The sequence below is a fragment of the Pongo pygmaeus genome, chromosome 4 (assembly GCF_028885625.2).
Source record: "Pongo pygmaeus isolate AG05252 chromosome 4, NHGRI_mPonPyg2-v2.0_pri, whole genome shotgun sequence".
In the NCBI taxonomy this organism is placed as follows: domain Eukaryota; kingdom Metazoa; phylum Chordata; class Mammalia; order Primates; family Hominidae; genus Pongo; species Pongo pygmaeus.
The window spans coordinates 94,363,419-94,386,676 of record NC_072377.2 but is presented as its reverse complement, the minus strand read 5'-3'; the positions used below and the strand labels follow the sequence as shown (position 1 = coordinate 94,386,676).

General features: G+C 38.4%; 1 protein-coding gene across 14 annotated transcripts in view; it reads right to left on the bottom strand.

The window, feature by feature from the left end:
- The window catches only part of POLR3G (RNA polymerase III subunit G), a 41,321-nt gene that overhangs the window by 17,209 nt on the left and 854 nt on the right, over positions 1-23,258 (bottom strand). For 2 of the 14 annotated variants that reach the window (XM_054488058.2, XM_054488065.2), the window contains exons 1-5: positions 22,964-23,231; positions 12,279-12,438; positions 9,807-9,936; positions 2,222-2,278; positions 238-288 (exon numbers count right to left, since the gene is read on the bottom strand). In XM_054488058.2, coding sequence (XP_054344033.1) covers positions 238-288; positions 2,222-2,278; positions 9,807-9,936; positions 12,279-12,395 — 355 coding nt within the window. In that variant the 5' untranslated portion in view covers positions 12,396-12,438; positions 22,964-23,231. Of the gene's footprint in view, positions 1-237; positions 289-2,221; positions 2,279-9,806; positions 9,937-12,278; positions 12,439-12,614; positions 22,913-22,963; positions 23,232-23,258 lie in introns of those variants that run through there. The other 12 variants (XM_063664973.1, XM_063664977.1, XM_063664975.1 and 9 more) reach the window with 11 other exon arrangements.

Here is a 23,258-nt window from a genome sequence, read left to right as displayed (position 1 = left end):
TGTAGAGACAAGTTCTCACTAGGTTGCCCAGGCTGGTCTCAAACTCCTGGGCTCAAGTGATCCTCCCACCTCAGCCTCCCAAAATGCTGAGATTACAGGCATGAGCCCCCTTGTCTGGCTCAAAATAAGAAAAGCATTAAGAACAGTGAGTATAACTTTGGGTTGACAAGTCCATATTAACAGAATGTAAGAAATAAGCTTTTCCTATCTGAATTACTATTATATTAGTCAATGTACCTTTTTTACATTTATTTCTTGGCATCATCTCTCTTGGAAGTCTTCTCCAATCTGTACATAAAATAAAAAATAAAAAATTGCAGTTTCCTCTAGGAATTAGTGGCATTGAACATAACTATTTGAAGGACACAACAGTTGTCCAGAAAATGACAATAAAGTGCCTTAGTATCTGACTTTACAAATTTAGCTTGAAACATAAAAACCAAACCCAAATATTACAGACAATGATACATTTTCTCCTACAAAGAAAAGTTTATTACAATAGCTCTGAAATAGTGCTATAAAATTTTGGGGGAAGGAAATCTTACGGCAATTATTTGTGGGTGTTGGAATTATGACAGTTTTTCTTAAGTATTATTTATATTTATTTATTTGACTACTTTATATTTCATAAGTTTTCTGTAGTTGATATATTCTGTAGTTGATATATTTCTTATGCAACAAATTTTTTTTTCCAAAAGTATGTTACCACAATCCCAACACATGCAAAATGAAATAAACAATTGTAATATCTGAAAACTTTAAAATTAAAAATATAAATAGCTGTCAAAAATAAATTTCCTCCAATAAATAATTTTGCTTGTATTAGCTAAATAACTCCTCTAATGTGTCACTTTCTTTTAATTTTTAAGCATAGAGTTAAACAGGAAATGGAAGCAACATAAAAGTTGATTTAAAAATATTGCCTGCTTTTAAAGAAATTTCGGAGCATTTTTACAAAGCATTTAAATCCCAAGTCATTTTACCTGAAAAATAAATTTTGCTTTGAATATATTTTAGTTTTTATAAACTATTCATTTTAGATCATGACGGAATATGTAGAGAATCATTTGAGAGATGAATACTAATGAAATGGAAGAAATGAGAGACCTAAGTTGTTTCCAGGGTGCCCCAACCTTACCAACACTGAAAAGATAGTACTATAATCTGTGAAAATGATAATGCTGTTAATGCCATCTATGTTTTTACATAAGGGGAGTTTCCATAAAAGACCAAGGACAGAGACATAAAAAGAATGTGATTTAAAATGAGAAGACCTGGGTTCTAACAGTATTGGCCACATGGCCTGACAGGTCACTTTATTTCTATGACAACTGTTTTTATTTGCAAAATGAATGAGTGGGATGAGATCTCCTTTACAGCCCCTTCTAACTTGTCCATACCCAAGGTAAAGCTTCTTTTTAGATATAGTTGTTTTGAAGAAACCTAACAACTAAAACTAGTCTATGTCAGCTTAAGAGAAAGGAAGATCCATGAGCTTGGCTTAAAATATCTTTAAAACGAGATTTTTGCTTTCTCTTCAAATGCTCTAGAATTGCTCAGGAGCATAGTATTTGTGCTTTCTGGTATTACAAATTAAAATTGTGATTGTGGCTAATTAAATTGGAAAATTCAAAGGGTTTGTTTGGCCTGTCCTATTTTTATAAAAAATATATTTTAAGGGTGGGGGGTGGGGGGGGTTGGCTCATGCCTGTAATCCCAGCACTTTGGGAGGCCGAGGTGGGCGGATCACGAGGTCAGATCAAGACCATCCTGGCGAACACGGTGAAACTCCGTCTCTACTAAAAATACAAAAAATTAGCTGGGCATGGTGGTGGGCGCCTGTAGTCCCAGCTACTCGGGAGGCTGAGGCAGGAGAATGGCATGATCCCTGGAGGTGGAGCTTGCAGTGAGCCGATATCATGCCACTGCACTCCAGCCTGGGCGACAGAGCAAGACTCCATCCCAAAAAAATAAATAAAATAAAATATACATATATATATTTTAAGAACTTCCACAAAAGCACTTCAACTCTTCCTTGTTTTAGCATAAAAATCTTTTCACCTTAGTTTCTAACAGATTTATATTACTAATTAATCACAATAAAAGAACCAGACTCAGTTTTCCTATGGTAAAAATAGAAAACTTATCCTAAAAAAAAAAAACTTGAGGTGAGAGAGACAGCCTTTAAAAACTGTTTTCATATTATGTGTTTTGTAGTTACCTGGTATCCATTCTTCCTTGTATACCTTCATGTATCTTTTACTATACCTTTCAACATCTAGGGGAAAAAAGAATAAAGAACTCATTAGGAAAATCAACAGGAACCCTGAACTTAAGCCATTCCTTTAAGATTATTGAAAACAACAGACAACATTTTTAATTTCACATACAGGGAGTTTCCTACCTTTGTACATAAGAGAATGGAAAAAAGGGTAGGGGTAGGCAAGGTTGGACTTGGTGAGGGGTTACTGATCTGAGGCATAAATGAACAAGCTGCAAGCCCTACATGCCAACTGCTGAAAACTCTGCAGGAACCCTCTGAGCTTGCCAAAACCAGTAAAGCCACAACTGCGGCTCTTGATTCAGACCAGCCCACATTATCACAAGAAACATCCTTAAGGAGGGCACAAACTCTTTTCCAGCAGCACAAGCTGGAAAGCAACACTATCACACAAAAGCTTGAAGCCATGTTCATCATAAAAAGCAGTTCAGGAGTTAGGCATGAAAAAGGGAAGGTAATACTAAAAACGAATGGATAAAAATCAAAGACCAAACATATACTGATTTTTCTTCTATGTCAAGGATATGCTTCCAAATAATACAACCACGTATTAGAGAAAGATAACTAAAATAAGCAGTAGATCAGAGACCAAGATACCAGGTTTTTCTAGGTATTTTAACTGTTTGACTTCAGGTAAAATGTTTTAACTAATCTTGCCAAGTTTTTAATCTATAAAACGAAGTCAGCACAAATGAGAGATTACTACAATTTGTAACACAATGACTTCTTTTTAAGAATTTTCTCCAAAACAGTTTCCATATTTTAAATAATTTTAACCCTCAGTATACCAGAAAAAAAACAGTTTTTACCCTTTTTCTTCTGGGTACAGTAGACCATTTTTTATATTTTAAAATATTTTTAAGTTAATTTCAAATAATGAAATACAGAGAATAAATAAAAAAGATAACAGATAAAAGAATAGATATTGAAAACCAATTATTGGAACCCAATTAAGAAGGGGTAAAGGATTTGAATAGACATTTCTCTAAAGAAGATACAAAAATGGACAAAAAGCATGAAAAGATGTCCAATGTCACTAATCGTTACGGAAATTCAAATCAAAACCACAATGAGATACTGTGCTACAACCACTAGGATGGCTAGAATCAAAAAACAATAAGAAATGTTGGCAAGGATATGGAAAAATTGGAACCTCATACATTATTGATGGGAATGTAAAATGGTGCAGCCACTTTAGAAAACTGTTTGGCAGTTCCTCAAAATGTGAAATATAGAGTTACCATATGATCCTATGTATATACCCAATATAAATGAAAACATATCTTCACACAAAACATGTACATGAATGTTCATGACAAGATAACTCATGTAATCCCAAAAGTGAACTGACCCAAATGCCCATCAAGTGATGAGTGGATAAACAAAATGTGGCATATATCCATACAGTGGAATATTATTCAGCCATAAAAAGGAATGAAGCACTCATATGTACTAAGCCATGAATGAACCTTGAAAACATCATGGCAAGTGAAAGAAGCCAAAGACACATATTACATCATTCCATTTATATGACATGGAATCTCTAGAGACAGAAAGCAGATTTCTGGTGCCATGGGTTAGAAGGAGGGAGAGTAGGGAATGACTACTAAAGGGTACAGAATTTCTTTTCTGGATGATGAAAAGCATCTAAAAAATTAGATAGTGGCTGGGCGCAGTGGCTCACACCTGTAATCCCAGCACTTTGAGAGGCCGGGGTGGGTAGATTACTAATAGGTCAGGAGTTCGAGACCAGCCAGGCCAACATGGTGAAACCCCATCTATACTAAAAACACAAAAAAATTAGCCATGTGTGGTGGCACGTGCCTGTAATCCCAGCTGCTTGGGAGGCTGAGGCAAGAGAATAACTTGAATCCAGGAGGCGGGGGTTGCAGTGAACCGAGATCATGCCACTGCATTCCAGCCTGGGTAACAGAGCAAGACTCTGTCTCAAAAAAAAAAAAAAAATTAAATAGTGGTGTTGGTTGCACAACTCTGTGGTTATATTAAAAGTCACTGAATTGTACACTTTAAAAAGTAAATTTTACATAGTGGATTATGTCTCAGCAAAGCTGTTACTTAAAAATCAATAAAACTAGGCCCAACACAGTGGCTCAGGATGTAATCCCAGCACTTTGGGAGGCCAAGGCAGCTGGATCCCTTGAGTCCATGAGTTCAAGACCAGCCTGAGCAACATGGTGAAACCCCATCTCTACAAAAAATACAAAAATTAGCCGGGCATGGTAGCTCATGCCAGTGGTTCCAGCTACTTGGGAGGCTATAGTGGGAGGATCATTTGAGCCTGGGAGGTGGAGGCTGCAGTGAGCTGAGATTACACCACTGGATTCCAGCCTGGGTGACAGAACGAGATCCTGCCTCAAATAAAAATAAATAAATAAAGTTATTGGAGATTTTACTAAGCAATTAAGTATAGCAAATCCAAATTTATATTACATGTTTTACTGATTTTGAAGGTAAATTTAACCAAAATGGGCAAAGTCATTTCAATGCGGTTTTCTGTGCATCGGCTGCCACACACAAACCTGGAATATATGCCTTCTGTACGTCCTGATCCCAGATTCCAAAGACGTCTTTAATAGGTTCTAACTTTTAATTTCCTCTGGTTCTTTTTCTCGTATGTGTATCATCTAAATAATTTCAGATTACAAATGCATTTCTAGTAGAATCTAGCTTATCACTACTTCCAATTCTTCTTCTTGTACTTACATATCCAAAATACAATACTTTAAAAAACTTTGATGTCTCATACTTCTTTTTTTTTTTTTTTTTGAGATGGAGTCTCGCTCTGTTGCCCAGGCTGGAGTGCAGTGGCACAATCTCGGCTCACTCCCAGGTTGACTCCATTCTCCTGCCTCAGCCTCCTGAGTAGCTGGGACTACAGGTGCCCTCCACCACGCCCAGCTAATTTTTTGTATTTTTAGTAGAGACGGGGTTTCACCATGTTAGCCAGGATGGTCTTGATCTCCTGACCTCATGATCCACCCACCTCAGACTCCCAAAGTCCTGGGATTACAGGGGTGAGCCACCGCGCCTGGCTGATGTCTCATACTTCTATTGAAGAGAGGATGGCCCAGCCATCTTCTTTGCTCTGTACTTGCAAAATATTTTCATTATTAAATTTATAATCACTAGTTAACACAATCAATCCAGAAAACAATTTCACGTCTATATAATCAATTTCCTTTCAATCATTATTGTCTTTGCCTTTATGTTCAGCATTTGTCAGTTACAAAACACATCAAATTAATTTTGGTGCATAAATATCATAAAACAAAACAAAATGATCGTCTCATTTTAGCAAACGGGATGTTCCAGGTTTTTGTTACAAAGTATTACATGATGAGTTCTTTTTCAAAAATTGACTGTAGAAGGCCACCATAATTCCTTTTTAATTCTTGGAGATACAGTGTTTACTCATTGATTCTTGAATTTGAGAAAATTCATTGAAGACACTGTCATCTGAAGACTCACAGTCTGAGATTTTTGCTTATACAATCAATTTCATCATCATCATGAGCATCCAGAGAGCTATCTATCTCTTTGCACTTGTCTTCTGATTCGTCTAAGAATTGTGGAACATGTTTTTCTGTCAATTTTAGACATTATGAGCAAAAAATTAAAAATTTTTGAAATTTTCAATTGTATTAAATGAAAATTAAAACAGAGCAACTACAAATATAAGGGTCTCTGAAGACTTTATATCTTCTTAAAAAACAGATGTAATGCTTTGGACAACACCACAGGAAAACTATATGATGACATAATAGTGATAATTTATTTGAATTGCACAGTCAATTTCATCATTCTCCCATTTTTTATATTTATTCTTTTTTTAAGCATAGTGGGGAATGTCTGATGAATAGTGATTAGATAATATCTATGATGATGAAGTAGCAAGGTATTTCAAGATAGAGAAAAAATAAGATCACTCAAATTCCGTAATTATTTTAGATATATAAAAGGGTCCAATGGGCTGATATGGTATTCTAGGATAAAACGAGTTTTACTTTTTAAGAAAATGTCTGTTTCTTCTTTAGAAAACCTCTATGCAAGAATAAAAGTTATGAATATCAATCATACAAACAATAAGAACTGCTCCAAAAAAAATACGTCAAAAATTTATATTGGGTCTCATGGACACTGATGGTATAACAAGAATTAGTAAGCCAAATTCCATTTATTCAGTAACAGACCTGTGGACATATTTAATTAAATGTATAATTTCCATTAAGCTTTGAGGTTCTGAAAATGACTTATGACACTATCACCACTGTCCGAATCATGTTTCTACTTCAGAGGACCCTGTGGTTCAGGAACCTGAGCTAGGAACCACTAGACTAGACGATCTCTTACAGCTAAAATTCACTAAAATAATATTCATTGGTGTTTTTCCTTTATTATACAAATAACAAATTTCGATGCAAAGAAAATACTAATCGTTTCTATAATCCTACCTGAAAACATTAAAAACAAACTTTGAAGACATCGCAACATGAAATATGTTCATTCCATGCCGTCAGTTCTTGAGGATTGATCTCAATGCCCTAAGCCACCAGCCACTTGACTATCAGGAAGTCTTGAGATCTCCCATCCTATTTGTCTGTCCTAGTGTCTAGTGATTTAGTTCTTTATAGTAGCCCTTAAGTCTCTCTTTCCTAAAGCACACAGGTGGTAAGTGATGCACCTGGCGAAGGTACAGTCAGGCAACATATCTATCCAGAATATGATTCTCTCTGACAGTAGGGTCGTTCTCTTCAGTCTGGCCAATTCTTTTTCACTCATAGCGTGGATATTATATAAATTTACGCATGCACATATATACACATATTATATAAACCTATATAGGCACATATAAATGTATATATTTTATAGAAAAACCTTTATTTTTAACATGAGTGTGTTTTTTAAACACACTATATCAGGAAACAGAGGTAAGCTGGGTTCGGTGGCTCATGCCTGTAATTCCAGCACTTTGGAAGGCCGAGATGGGAGGATCACTTGAAGCCAGGAATTTGAAACCAGTGTGAGCAAAAAAGCGAGACTCCCGTCTCTACAAAAAAAATAAAAATAAAAAATTAGCCGGGCATGGTGGTGTGTGCCTGTAGTCCCAGCTACTCAAGAGGCTGAGGTGGGAGGATCACTTGAGCCCAGGAGTTTGGAAGCTGCAGTGAGCTATGATCATGCCACTGCACTCCAGCCTGGGTGACAGAGCGAGACCTCATCTCTAAAATAAAATATAAAACAATAAAAAGAAAAAAAGAAGTAAACATGAAGATCTCAGGGAGAATGTACTTGTATCAATTCGGAAATTTCTATACAAGAGTTTTCCCCTGAAATAAATAAAAGCAAAAAAAAAAAACAACCCTTATATTTTTAAATACTTTACTGCATAGTTATCAAAGATAAAGTGCCCCTTAATCCAAGTACTAGCCAACCACTCCCATAGACCAACAACAAAATTATGTTTTCAATATCCCTGTCTAAAACACTCACATAAATGCCTTAATTATTTGAGATACTTTTTTTTTTTGAGACAGTCTCACTCTGTCACCCAGGCTGCAGTGCAGTGACATAATCTCAGCTCACTGCAACCTCCACCTCTTGGGTTCAAGCAATTCTCCTGCTTCAGCTTCCTGAGTAGCTGGGATTACAGGAATGCGCCACCACGCCTGGCTAATTTTTGTATTTTTAATAGAGACAGGGTTTCCCCATGTTGGTCAGGCTGGTCTCGAACTCCTGACCTCAGGTGATCTGCCTGCCTCAGCCTCCCAATGTGCCAGGATTACAAGAGCAAGCCACCGCACCCGGTCTGATTTGACATACTTTTAAATTAGACATGTGCTTTAATAACAACCACATTCACCTAAGTACATCTGTGCCATAGAGAAAAGATCAATTTTAAAAGTACTAAAGTATACCCTGCATTACTATTTTTTCTAATAAGAATGAATACTGATTAATTCATTTGGTCTTACTTTTTAAAATCTTTAAAATGAAAAGTTTTATTTTAGAACTCAAACAGATGAAAGCATGCAACATAATCATGAAAGTTAAAAATTTCAGTATTAGGCCGAGCGTGGTGGCTCACGTCTGTCTGTAATCCCAGCACTTTGAGTGGCTGAGGTGGGCAGACCACTTGAGGTCAGGAGTTCAAGACCAGCCTGGCCAACATGGTGAAACATCTCTACTAAAAATACAAAAATTAGCTGGGCATGGTGCAGCGCGTCTGTAATTCCAGCTACTCAGGAGGCTGAGATGTGAGAACCACTTGAACCCAGGAAGTGGAGGTTGCAGTGAGCCGAGACTGCACCACTACACTCCAGCCTCGGTGACAAGAGTGAGACTCCATTCCATTCCCAAAAAAAAAAAAAAAAAAAAATTAAGTATTTTTGAGATAAAATATCTCTTATCAAACCATTACATAACTTAAAGCAGCTATGTTTTGAGAATTAAATGAATTTGTCTAAAATGCTTCCTATAATTATAAGCACATGCTAAGATCGTTATATAAGGCTTCCTTTTTCGACTCAGCCAATTCAAACTATTCTAGAGAGAGAGGAAAAATGGAATGTATTTTTAATACTAATGGAATGAGACGACACTATGAATTTCTCATGTTTTAATGATGTTGTTTTGAGAACTCAAAGATGATGTCAGTCTCTCTAATCTCAACAATCAAGGGCAGAAAGTGAAAAATCAATATAGTACTGCTGTGCTACATAGCTACTCAGGAATGGTTTCCTTTCCTATAAAACCACTTCCCACTTCTAGTCTGAGACTGTTGAGCCCTCTCCAACTATAATGTTCCCTTTCTTCCCTAAGCAGCACCAATGAATACATATTTTACATCATATCAAATACCTAAATGATAAACCAAACAAAACTAAGTCTTAAAAATTTTTTAACCTAAATATTAAATAATCAGAGACACGCATAAAGGTTTATGTATAATGATAATAATCATGGCATTATATATACAAGCAAAAAACTGGAAATAATCTTTAAAAAGCAGGAAATTCGTTACAGTTAATAATATTATATCCACAGAGTAGACTACCAGTCATTAAAAGTCATGTTTTCCAAGAATAATAAGGATATATGAAAATGCTAATATGCTACTGAGTGAAAAAAGGAAGATACAAAGTAATGTCAATCTAATTTTGTAAAGAGAATATACATGCATAAGAAAAAATATGGAATACATATACTAAAATATTAATTGTGGTTCTCTAGACATAAGCATGGGTAATTTTTACTTTCTAAAATTTTCCTGTTTTTCATAATTTTCACTGAACATATAAAATTATTATGAAAGATATTTCTAAAATAAAATATCAAAAAGTTTAAAGTATTTTTTCTGTTAAAGCAACATAAATATGCTTTTTCAAAGTAGTTGATAATTTTTGATTGAATTGAATCAATCAACATTAAATGATTATATATCTTGTGCTCAAACAGTTTCATCTGTATACATCAAGCCACATAATCAAAGACTCCAATACAGTACCTTGTCTTTCTTCAGGTGTTTCAATAAAATAAGGCATTCTTCTCATTGTTTCTCTCAACTCCTGTTTCAAAGCCAGCATATATTCTTCACCTTCTCCTGTTTTCAGTGGCACTGGTTTATAATCTGTATCCTGTTTAAATTAAGAGACAAAGGTTTTTTCAAATCAATTATGTATTTTAATATCCCTTTTATCTGTATTATAGAAAACAGCAGTTTTATTGAAATACTATGTTTTACAGGCACTAAGTTTTACAATCAACTTTAAAGATGACTTTCTGTAATCTATTTAACCTGTTAACCCATTTCCTACTTTGCTCTTATATTAGAGGTAAGAAAGATGCATAATTTTCCTATTGGCCCTGAAAACTACACCAACAATCATTTTGCCATACAGTCTGTTGACCTATGTGATTATCTGCTTTAAAAAATTAAGGTACCAGGCCATGCATAGTGGCTCACGCCTGTAATCCCAGCATTTTGGGAGGCCGAGGCAGGCGGATCACAAGGTCAGGAGATCGAGACCATCCTGGCTAACACGGTGAAACCCTGTCTCCACTAAGAATACAAAAAATTAGCCAGTCGTGGTGGCAGGCACCTGTATTCCCAGCTACTCGGGAGGCTGAGGCAGGAGAATGGCATGAACCCGGGAGGCGGAGCTTGCAGTGAGCCAAGATCGTGCCACTGTACTCCAGCCTGGGTGACAGAGCGAGTCTGTCTCACAAAAAAGCAAAACAAAACAAAACAAAACAAAAAAATTAATGTACCAAAAAAAAAAAAAAAAGAAAAAGAAAAACTAAGGTACCCAAATGAGAGCAGCTGCTTTAGGTTCTTATTAACCTCAACTAGTGGTGGTGTTATTGGAAAACAATAAATAAAAAAGCAGCAGCTATCATTTAGTAAGTGGTTACTATGACTACGATATACTCAATATCCAACATCCATTATCTCATTGAAAGGACTACCAATATTTCTCCTTTTACAGTGAAGAAATTGAGAAGTGAACAATTTGTAAGCCCATATAATGAATAAATGGCAAGATGGAGTTTGAAGCTGCATTTCAAGTTTTAAAAATATACACACACACATACATATACACAAACATGTGTTTCTATGTGTGTATATGTTTACACAAATACATTCATTAACAAGTGGATCTCTAGTAAAGACATTTCTGGTTTCGGAGGATAAAGATAAGGTACATTTTCAAAATTTGATTAGGAATGTATACATTCATGCTGCAACTACTTATTGAGTACTCAACATGGTTAGACTGTAGAGGATACCATGATAAACAAACCAAAGTCCCTGCCCACAGGGAACTTACATTCTAGGAGAGAAACACACAACAAATTAGTAAACAAATGAGGTGACATACAATTTCACATAGTGACAAATGACATAAAAATAAATGAAGGTGGGTAAAGGAAAAATGACTGACAGTGCATGGAGGATGTAGGTGAAATCTACACAGGGTGAGCACGCTTGGCCTCTTGGGGAGGTCACCTTTGAGTAGAGATTGGGATAAAACCAGGGAGCCATCCATGTAAAGATGGTTCCAGCAGGGAACCAGCAGGACCAAAGGCCTGAGGACACAAGAAGGCCTGCGTAGCTGGGGAATGAGAAGGACAGTGGTAGAAAAAGGGTCAGAGAGACATCAGAACGGAGAGATTGGGCAGAGCCTTTTACCCAGTAGTAAGGAATTTTAATTTTATTCCAAGTGTAAAGAAATACTATGTACTAACATCCCCAGTGTTTAGAAGTAATCTCCTCACACATAGAAAAGAGCTTGTTTTAAAAATCACTGTAAAGTGACATTATGCCAATATCTGAGATATTTGTCTTTGTTTTTATGCTGCGCTGAATATCAAAAAGGTAAAATATCAAGAGCAAAAAGCAGAGACTCCTTGTGTGAGACATCTATATCCCTGGATACATTCTAAACTAAACATAAAGCGAAAACATTATATATTATGGAAATTAAGCTTGCAGCATACTCACTAAATTTTAAAACAACACTAAAATAAGCAAAAAAAGTTCAGTGGGGGAAAAAGTCAAGTGGTATACTAAGGAGCAAACTTAAATTCTATAGATACAAGACAAGAAGAAAATCATTAAGTGAAGATATGATAGGGTGTGAACTGAGAACCATTATAAAACCTAATGACTTTTAAAACTATTATTTTCATATTGGAATTTATCAATAACACCAATACAAGTTATAAGAATTGAAAACTAATTCTTTACTGGTTCACATAGTACTAAATATATTCATGGAAAGATGTATACAGTTTTGTTTTCTATATTTTAAGAAAGCAGATCATGCAAATATTTAAAGGTAAGTGAAACACACTCTCCTTTACTTTCTTATACTTGAGGATACTATAAACCATATATCAAGTCCTATATAGAATTTTAATATTCTCTGAAAAATGAAAAAACACACTATGAGAATTTAAGTGTTCATATACTTACAGGAAATAGTGGGGGTGGTTTCAACACTACATCAGGTAACTTTTCACCTTTGCTAAATCCAACAGCCTCAATATTAAAGGTATAAGCAGCACGTCCTCTTCCTTTATTCCCAGCCATCAGAACCAGTTATACCAGATGAGTGGGCAAATTCTGAAAGGCACTATTAATGATTAAGATTTACTGGATCACATATAAAAAAGAAATCAACACTTTAAAGCAAAATATAAAACTGCACCCCTTAAGTAGCATAGTTGATTTAAAATACTTTTGGAAAGCAAAACATGTAGAGAAATAAACATGTGACAACTGACTGTTGATTTTCTCATACTCACACACCTTTGGCAGGTAAGATAATGATGGCTTCAACTCCCTCACCCACTAATGCCCCACATCCAGTCCACGCAATTCACACACTCTTCTGTGGTTTGGCAGTAGGATCTCAGATGTAATGTACATAAAAAGTGGACACAAGACAAGACCAGGCTGATGAGAAGAAATCCTTCTTTTTCATGTCAACATAAAAACTATCATTAGTCGTATATACTTTAAGACTTTCAATGATTTATCTCAGCATGTGAGTGTTTGGAAGAATCCCTGAGATCTAGTCCAATGTCTTCCTTCTAGAAATGGGAATGGGATCAATGAGACTCGAAAGATGCCTGTCCAAGAAAAAAAAAATTTCAGAGGAAAATATCTAAAATCATTAAAGTTATGATAAACCTGTATTCTCCAATTTTGGAGACAGGAGTGATATCACATATGCAAGTTGTATTGAACTTTTGAATCCTCTGATTACACTATGAGAACTGAGCTGGCAATGTATAAACAGGGATCCCTACGCTAGAGTTTTTTCAATAGAAGTCTGCATTCAACTGTAGTGATGATTAGAATGCACCTTCTTTACATCTCTTTCCCTGCTGATAATACTGAGCCTCATTTAACTCTGTGAACCCAAGAGAGAAATGATATGTCCTCTAGACCACTTGGAGGAAGTCAGAGGAGTGGCATTGGTTTTGGCCCCATCAGCTCAGTCTCATTTCTGAATCTACTCACTTGCCCTCCTTGCAAAATCATGCAAGCCTCAGTACTTCACACAGCTGCTCTACTCTTCACCAGGGTTTCTCGCCTGGTCATTAATGTTACCCTTCTTAGTCTGCCACATTAATGGTGAAGGAACACCACCTAAAACCAACAAGGTGCTACCACTTTATATCAATTTTACTGTCTACAGTTTGAATATACGCACTACTTTGGACCAAAAGGCTGAAAACTCCCAGCTCACTTTATCACAGGGCCAACATTACAAAGCAAGCGGCTCTCAGTTCTCCACCCTGGCTGTCATTAGAATGACTTGGGTAGCTTAAGAAACTAGAGCAATGGTTCTCAAAGAGTGCCATCTGCAGCAGCATCACTCAGAACTTGATAGAAATGCAAACTGTGAGTTCCACCACAGACCTAAAGAAAAAAGAAACTGTGGGTGAGCCCAGCAGTGGTGTTTTAAGAAGCCTTCCAGATAATTCTTATGTATGCTAAGTTCTGTGAATCACTGAAACGAACCAATCAATCCAGATCTCTTGGGGTGAGGATTGGGCAAGAGTCAGTTTTAGAAGCTTCCCAGGTGATTCTAATACACAGCAAATGTTAAGGGTATTGGGAGAACTGTTCTGGTGGAAGTCTTAGCTACTAAGTAGTTAAAATACACATGTAGAATCAAAGACTTCATAGATCTCATCTTTGAGGTTTAAAATTATACAAATTAGCCTTAGCAACTTAAAATATTTGCCTTAAAGGTGAGATAACTGTAACTGCTGTAAATCTATGTAACATTCAGGATGTGGCAGTCCAAGTTTTAATTCATTTGCAAGGAATACCAGTAACAAGGCATTGCACTTTTAGACAGCCAATTTAATTTTTTAAATATTTTATTTAAAATTTTTTTCACTGCAACCTCCCTCCCTCGCTTAAGCAATTCTCCTGTCTCAGCCTCCTAAGTAGCTGGGATTATAGGCGCGCACCACCATGCCTGGCTTATTTTTGAATTTTTTTAGTAGAGACAGGGTTTCACCATATTGGTCAGGTTGGTCTCAAACTCCGGACCTCAAGTGATCTGCCCGCCTCGGCCTTCCAAAGTGCTAGGATTATAGGCATGAGCCACCATGCCTGGCCAATGACACCCTGCCAATGATGGCCAATTTTAATGTCCTTCTACATTTAAGGCCCTGGAAGCAAATCATATATTCAACATCTTTCTGTAATGAAACATTGTTTCCTGTTTTCTGTGAATTACTCAAGTAGAATGCATGGCATTTGATTTGACATAATGGCTATGATACTGAGAACATTTTCAGATATGATTTTGTAACTGCCCAAGGGGTTCACCCTGCCTGCTGTCTGGACAGAGCTGATTTATCAAGACAGGGGAATTGCAATACAGAAAGAGTAATTCAAACAGAGCTGGCTGTGCGGGAGGCTGGAGTTTTATTATTCCTTAAATCAGTTTCCCCGAAAACTCGGAGATCAGAGATTTTTTTTTTTTTTTGAGACGGAGTTTCACTCTTGTTGCCCAGGCTGGAGTGCAATGGCGTGGTCTCCACTCACTGCAACCTCCACCTCCCAGGTTCAAGCAATTCTCCTGCCTCAGCCTCCCAAGTAGTTGAGATTATAGGCATGCGCCACCATGCCTGTCTAATTTTGTATTTTTAGTAGAGACGGGGTTTCTCCATGTTGGTCAGGCTGGTCTTGAACTCCCGACTTCAGGTGATCCACCCTCCTTGGCTCTCAAAGTGCTGGGATTATGGTTGTGAGCCACTGCGCCCAGCCAGAGATCACAGATTTTAAGGTTAATTTGGTGGGTGGGGGCCAGTGAATTGGAAGTGCAGACTGGTTGGCTCGGGGATGAAATCATAGGAAGTCAAAGCTGTTCTCTTCTGCTGAGTCAGTTCCTGGGTGGGGGGCCACAAGATCAGAAGAGTCAGTTAATCGAACTGGGTAGTGCCCCCTGATCCATCAAGTGCAGGGTCTGCAAAATATCTCAAGCACTGATCTTTGGAGCGGTTTAGGGAGGGTCAGAATCTTGTAGCCTCCAGCTGCATGACTCCTAAACTATAATTTCTAATCTTGTGAATAATTTCTTAGTCCGACAATGGCAGTCTAGTCCCCAGGCAAGGAGGAGGTTTGTTTTGGGAAAGTCTGTTACCATCTTTGTTTTAAACCATAAACTAAGTTCCTCCCAAAGTTAGTTCAGCCTATGCCCAGGAATGAACAAGGACAGCTTAAAGGTTAGAAGCAAGATGGAGTCACAGGTAGGTTAGATCTCTTTCACTGTCACAGTCATAATTTTGCATAAAAGGTGGTTTCACGACCAAGAATGAACAAGGACAGTTCAGAGGTTAGAAGCAAGATGGGATCAGTTAGGTCTGATATCTTTCACTGTCATAATTTTCTCAGTTATGACTTTTGCACAGTTGGTTTCAATCCCTCCCTTTGGGTTTCACAGTTTTACATTATGCATTTTGTAAATTTATCCTTGCCGGCCTCCATATTTGAGTTTTCCTTCATAACTGCTTGAACACTAAAAGTTGATTTGTCATCTTTAATGTTGTCATTTTAAACTACAACTCTATGCCTTTTTTTGTTTACTAATACTTACATTTACTATATTTACATACACAAAAGTCAGTATATTAAATCCCCATATACCCACTACTCAGCTTCAAAATTATCAGTATATGACTACTGTACTTTAACTATACTTTTCTACTCCCATGCTTCAGATTATTTTAAACTCTCCAGTATGTATCTTCTCTGAGAGTTAAGGGCTTTTAAAAAAAATCACAATAACATTGCATCCACAATTTTAACAATAACTCTATACCATCATCTTATATAGAACTAACATTCACATTTCTTAGTTATCACATAAATGTTTTTACAGTTAATTTGTTCAAATCAAGATATAAAAAACACATGATACTTAACTTTCTTTTAAACTGTAATGGTTTTCCCTTTTTTTTTTTTTTTCTATTTGTCTAAGAAACTAGGTCAGTGCCTTATACAATGCTTCTTAAACTTTAGGTACAAGAGAATTACCTAGGAATCTTGTTAAAATGCAGATTTTGAAACAGTTGGCCGCAGACAGAAACTGAGAATCTGCATTTTTATCAAGGTCTCAGGAGACATCAACTGGTTTGTAAACCATACTTTGAAAGTAGCAAATCTATACAATTTCCCATATTCTGGATTTGACTGATTTATACCTGAGATGTGATTTAACATATTCCTCTATTCCCTGGGTGTATTTCCAATAAACAGGTAAACTAGAGGCTTAGATTTGGGTTTGATTTTTTTTTTTCTCAAGAATACTGATAAGGGATGCTCCCTCTTTCCTTCTGTATTACATCAAGATGAACATAAAGTCTCCCTCTTGGTATTGATCAGGTTGATCATGGGTTCGGGTGTTGATCTATTTCATTAAGTATAAAGTGTCCATCAGTTTTCACCTAATGATTTTAGCAGTCACTGATGATCACCATCTAGATCAATTTTTCCATTATGAATTGCAAAATGGTGGTATACAAATTTTATCATTCTTTGTTTCATTAATCGGAATTCCACCAGGGATCAATTTCTCTTATCTATTATTTAGTTACCTTGAAATAAAGTTCATACAGGAACTATATTTATTTTAATAGCTAACCTTATTACATCTCTCTACATTAAAAAAGCAGGAAAATATCCAAATGGACTTGTTTCAATTACTGAGTCACTAAGACATATGCTGAGCCTAGAGAAAGCATATCTCCCAAGTATCAAAACTGCTGAGCAGAAGGGGTCACACCTTTCACTCTAAGAAACAACTGCAAGAGCCCACTAGGCCTACTCAAAACCACTGGGCTGCACTCCAGTCCAGGATTTGCCACTACTTAAAGATTAAAAACAATTCCAGGTAAAGTTTACCAGACTTTCCTCATCATGAAAATTAACTGGAGGACCTGCTAAACACAGAGTCCTAGGCTTTCTTCAAGCCCTCAAACCTACTATACCAGAATCTTTGGAGGTGGGCCCTGGAAAAGTTTGGAAAATTCACCCTAAAAAAAGAGGATATCAGCTAGCATTGCTTCATGGAATAGCTCTTGAAAAATAACAAACTCTATTGACTCTAAATTTCCATTTTTATAAAGCAATCTTTGGGTGTATGAATTGCTATCATTAGTGAATGTACCACCCTTGTCAGAAAAACTTCCTAGCTTTTGACACATTTAATAATTATGTGGCATTCCAGCCTACAAACCCATCTCTTTAAGTTAGTTTTCATGAATCCATTCCCCTGTACACAGAGGAGCTGATAAATTCATTTTCTTCTCCTGCAGAGCTCAGAGAGAGTCCCTGGATCCTGGTAAATATATCAAGAAAGAAACAGCCTACAAGTGAGACTATGGTTGAGTTAATCACTGCCTTATTCCTTTTTCAATACACCAAACTCTAGAATACAGAAGTTTTAGTGCTTTCTATATTTCCTCATGCTCCAAATCTTTCTCTATTTCATATGGCCCAATTTCATCGAGTCATTCATTCAACCAGTATTGAGCATTCCAGGCACTGCGCTAGGAGCCAGAGAGCACTGATCAATCATTTTCTTTCTAAATGTCACTTTCTTTGCCATTTCTCTACCATAATCCAGCTCAGTCCTTTTTCACCTCACTTCTGATCAACTGCAAACTTTGTGGTATCCCTTGTTCCTCCTGTTTAATTTATGGATCCACATTACTCATCCTAAAGCACAGTTTTGATTCTGCTACTCTCTTCATCTTCCCTCTTGGCTAATTGAGTTAAATCCAAAGTCCCTATTTACTCAGAGCCCTTTTAAGATGGTTGCACCCTATTCTCCTGACTCACTAGTCTATAGTCATGTCTTGAATACCAGTCTTCCTCTGCAACTTACTCCCTCTGCCTCCCTGACTTGCTACATCCCTTTTCACCAAAAAAGCCAGTTTAAGTCCCTCAGCAACCACAACAGTCACTTCATCCCACATTGCTCTTGGAAAGATCCTCCTGTTAAAACACATAGATTTAAAAAAAAAAAAAATTCAGGTGATACATGTTGCCACATTTGTCAGTTTTCAAAGAAATAGACAGAATACCACTTTTGGGAAACTGATCTGTTCCAAAAGGGAGGAGTTTCACCTATGTTTTTCGTTTGTCGTTTGTTTGTTTTTTCCCCGAGATGGAGTCTCGCTCTGTCGCCCAGGCTGGAGTGCATTGGTGCAATCTTGGCTCACTGCAACCTCCACCTCCCGTGTTCAAGCAATTCTCCTGCCTCAGCCCCCAGAGTAGCTGGGATTACTGGTGCCTGCCACCAAGCCCAGCTAATTTTTGTATTTTTAGTAAAGATGGGGTTTCACCATGTTGGCAAGGCTGGTCTTGAACTCCTGAGCTTAGGTGATGTGCCTGCCTCAGCCTCCCAAAGTGCTGGGATTACAGGCATGAGCCACCACGCCTGGCTGTTTGTTGGTTCTGACTGTGTTAAGCAGAGATTTTATCCTCCCTACTGTCTAGCATAGTGCTTCCTATATAGCAACAACTCCACAATTAATGTCAAGCTTACCCTATTTGTGCACTGTGATTTGATGAGCAAATCTACCCACAGAAGGACAATTCAGTTAGCCCATTATTAAGACTTTTTCCCCCCTTTCTTTGAGTGGGAACCTGGCTGCACACTGGAATCACCGGGAGAGGTTTTAAAGAAAAGAAAACCCAGGATTCACCCCAGAACAATAAAATCAGAAGCTCTGGAGGTACCATTTAAGCATCAGGACTTTTTAAAGCATCCCAGGAGATTACAGTGTGAAACCCAAATTAAGAAACACTGCATTTTTAGTAGAGATGGCGTTTCACCATGTTGGCCAGGATGGTCTTGATCTCTTGACCTCGTGATCTGCCCTCCTCGGCCTCCCAAAGTGCTGGGACTACAGGCTTAGCTGGACATGGTGGAACGCGCCTGTAGTCCCAGCTACCTGGGAGGCTGAGGCAGGAGAATCACTTGAACCCGGGAGGTGGAGGTTGCTTGCACCACTGCACTCCAGCCTGGGCAACAGAGCGAGGCTCACTCTCAAAAAAAAAAAAAAAAAAAAAGAACCACTGCAGATTAAACCTCCTATTTTACAGAAAAGGAAAGTGACACCCTAAGTGGTTACTTGATTACCTAAAGACGCAAAGCTAATTCCTAACAAAAGCAAGACTGCTTTAAGGCTTCAGAAAACCTTTCCACTGTTCTTTCATTTGCATTACACTTCAGGAAGCATAGGTCTAGGCTGGTTAGAAGACTTTTTTAATCCCGGGGAGGTCTTTATTCAATGAAGTGAATTAATAACTGTAAAACAGACTCAATTAAAAATGTAAAATCAGTAGCATTGTCCCTTCCATTTCAGGATGTCTCCTGAAAATTCCTATTCAGAATTGTTCTGAGAGGTTTGAAAATGGGTGTAGTTTAAGCATCCAAGAGCTGAAATAAAAAAGTCAATTTTAATCAACTACAAAAACAACCTCCTAGCAGATGCTGAGCTAATCTCTGAAATTCCTCCTAGTTCTAACATTTTATGAGTTATGATGTAACTGAAATGTCTTGTCCTTCACGTCTTACACAGTTCCTTGTCCACACTGAGGCAGGAAAATAGGGTCTGGAGGCAGGGAACAAAAGGCCGATTCACACTTTGGCTATGACAGGAAATATCCTCTCCATAGGGCATATGCCAAGTAAATGACTTTGTAACTTTACTTCATCCTCTTCATTTACATAAGGTGTACACCAAGTAACTAAATGGAAACCCCTAGAGGGTATTTAAACCCCCACAAATTCTGTAAGGGGACCCTTGAGCCCATATGCTCCACCCACTGCCTCACTGGAGTGTACTTTCATTTTCAATAAGTATCTGCTTTTGTTGGTTCATTCTCTTTGCTTTGTGCGTTTTGTCCAATTCTTTGTTCAAGATGCTAAGAACCTGGACACCCTCCACCAGTAACAACGTCAGCTCCATGAATAAATGCACAAACAGAAGCAGACACAGAAGCTAGAGGAGGCAGTGAAAGTCAAGTCACAGTATTATTCCTGATGAATGACCCCTAAATTGCTACAATCAGGATAGGTATCCTGACCTGTCTACTTCCAACCCCTCGTCTAATAGTAGAGGTTTTTACCAGCTCTGTTCTCTCTCCTATGTTCTGTTTCTTCCACCTCTGCTTTAGTTCAGATCCTCTCATCTCTCACCTGGACCTCTAAAACAGAATAAATAAACTTCCTGTGGCCGGACTCTCCCTTTCAATCCACTCTTCAGTCTAGGGTATCTTTCTGGAATACAAATCTTGACATGTGACTCTCCTTAACAGAGCTTTGGAGTCTTTCTGCCTCTCACCACAGGCACTCCGTGCTGTGGCCAAGTCAATCATTGCATGCCTGGAGTGCCCTTCCTGCCACATCCACCTAAGCCTCAGGTTCTTTTCAGATGCCATGCAAATGACACTTTCTCCATGACAATTTCTTCCACCCTACGTAGAGGCAGGCCTCTCCCTTCTCTATGTTTCCCAAGTACTACTCTGCTTTTAAGCCCATTTTACAATCATTTTGTAACTGTCAGCTCTTATCTGTCTCCCAGGGAGGCTCTTCAATCCAATCAAGTATTTATTAAGCACCCTCATCGTCAGGCCATCTTCTATGAATTGGGAATACAGTAGTGAGCAAAACAAAATTTCTCCTGTCATGAAGCTCATAGTCTAGGGTAAGAAACTGACAAAATATATTTTATAGGAAATGTCAGGAAGTGAGAAGAAGAAAAATAAAGACAGGAAACATGGATGCTATTGTGGAAAGGGTAGCTGAAGAAGTCCTCTCTTATTCGGTGATATCTGAGCATAAGCCTGACAAAAGTAAGGCAAAGAGCCATGTAGTGAATTAAAAAAGGATATCCAGTGAGATGTGGGATGCAGGCAGAGGGACCTGGAAGTGTGAAGGTCTCCTTGGAAACTTATTCTCCTTTTTATGTCCCCCTTACTAACCAAAGCCTGGCAAAAGGCCAATGATTACTGGGTAAATTATTGCTGAGCTCATGGCCTGGTAGAGATATCACTCCATTTCACCACTAGTGGCTCGCTTCTGCCTAGAGAAAAAGTACCCAGACTACAGAGGGCCCTATATTACTCTGCTGAGAATGCCCTAAAAGTAGTCTTTTAAGGCCAGCTCAAAAGCCACTCCTCACGAATCCCTCCCATCTGTATTCTTACTGAATCTAGTTTTTACTTCCTCTGTGGTACATACTCTGTAATGCTTTATCTTGCAAGTAATTGTGTGCAGACATTATCTTCCCTCAAACTCCTGAGAATCCAGATTATGATCTTTTTACACAACTCTGTTCATGAATTACCTAGCTCAGCGACTTGTGCATAAGGATAGCCCCCAGCTGAGTAACCGAATAATCTCTATGAAGATTAGCAAAGTATTTAGAAAAGCTGCATGCCCACCAAAGACTTTAGGAGGGTAGGAAAGGAGCGTATACCTCTCCTTCCATGAAGGCTTATTAGTAGTTGTCACAGTAAAGGTTTTCATAATTCTTTTGTAATGCTGTCTCATGAGTCTCTTTATCATTTTTCCTGGCTAAGTTAGGAGGTTAGTTAAGTTCTCAAGGGAATTTCTGAAGCCTAAATAGATGCTTCTGGCCGGGTGTAGAGGCTCACGCCTGTAATCCCAGCACTTTGGGAGGCCGAGGCAGGTGGATCATTTGAGGTCAGGAGTTCAAGACCAGCCTGGCCAACATGGTGAAACCCCGTTTCTACTAAAAATACAAAATTAGCCGGGTGCAGTGGCGGTCGCCTGTAATCTCAGCTCCTCGGGAGGCTGAGGCAGGAGAATCGCTTGAACCCAGGAGGCGGAGGATTCAGTGAGACAAGATCGCACCACTGCACTCCAGACTGGGCAACAGAGACTCTGTCTCAAAAAACAAACAAACAAACAAAAAACCTAAATAGATGCTTCAGTAGCTGGGAAGTGGGGAGTGGAGACAGTGACCTGATGTTAACAGAGCGGATGATTTAGGTGGCTGGCGGGGCCACACCCAGTCATTATTCACTTTTCCCGTCCTCACCAGGTGCTCCACTTCTTTATTTGAGCCTTTCTACCAACTCGCTTTACCCTCTTCCAAGGGCAGACAAACCAAATAAATAAATAAATAATAATAAAATAAAAAAGAGGGTGGATATAGAATTTTATTTTTCATAAGAAAAGACAAACCATATTAACAACTCCCTTCCCTACGATATAAAGTGCCAACAGTTACAAAAACAGATACTGAATAGTCGGTCCTCAGCTGCAATCTGCGGCAATGACTAGTGCCTAAAAAATCATAAAGTCACTGGATTTTGAAAATAACCTACTATCAGTAAGAGCATAAATACCCTTCTAACTCACTGCAAACAGTCCTAGGAGTGGAGACTAGGTAAGATCTGGAAATTCGACTTAAAAAATTCTGAAGGGAGCAGGACAAGGAGGGGAGGTACCAAGCTATCTCCAAACGCCCCTCAACACAGAGGCGCTTTAATGAATCTCTACCCCTGACTTCCCCTCACCTTTTCCACGTGCCCCTTTAACTCCCCTCTACCCTCACCACCCCTCCCAAGTCTTCGATTGCTTCCTCGGTTACCTGCTCCCTAAGTCTCGAAGCGTGGGCAAAACTCTGCAGCCGAAGAGCCGGCCGGCAAGGAAAGGGTGATGGCAGAGAACGCCGGCGCCTGACTGCCGCCGGTTCCACCTCGGGAGAAGCGCGCACCGCCCTCCACGCGGCCCCAGGACTGCGGAGTGAGCCCTACCAACTAGCCCCGCCCACTCCCTAGGCAGGCCCCACCCCCTCGCCAAAGAGGTTTTTTGCCCTTGGCAGGCGCCGTAGTCGCCGTACAACCCGCTAGGCCCCACACTTTCCGCGCCAGCTGGGAGTGCGC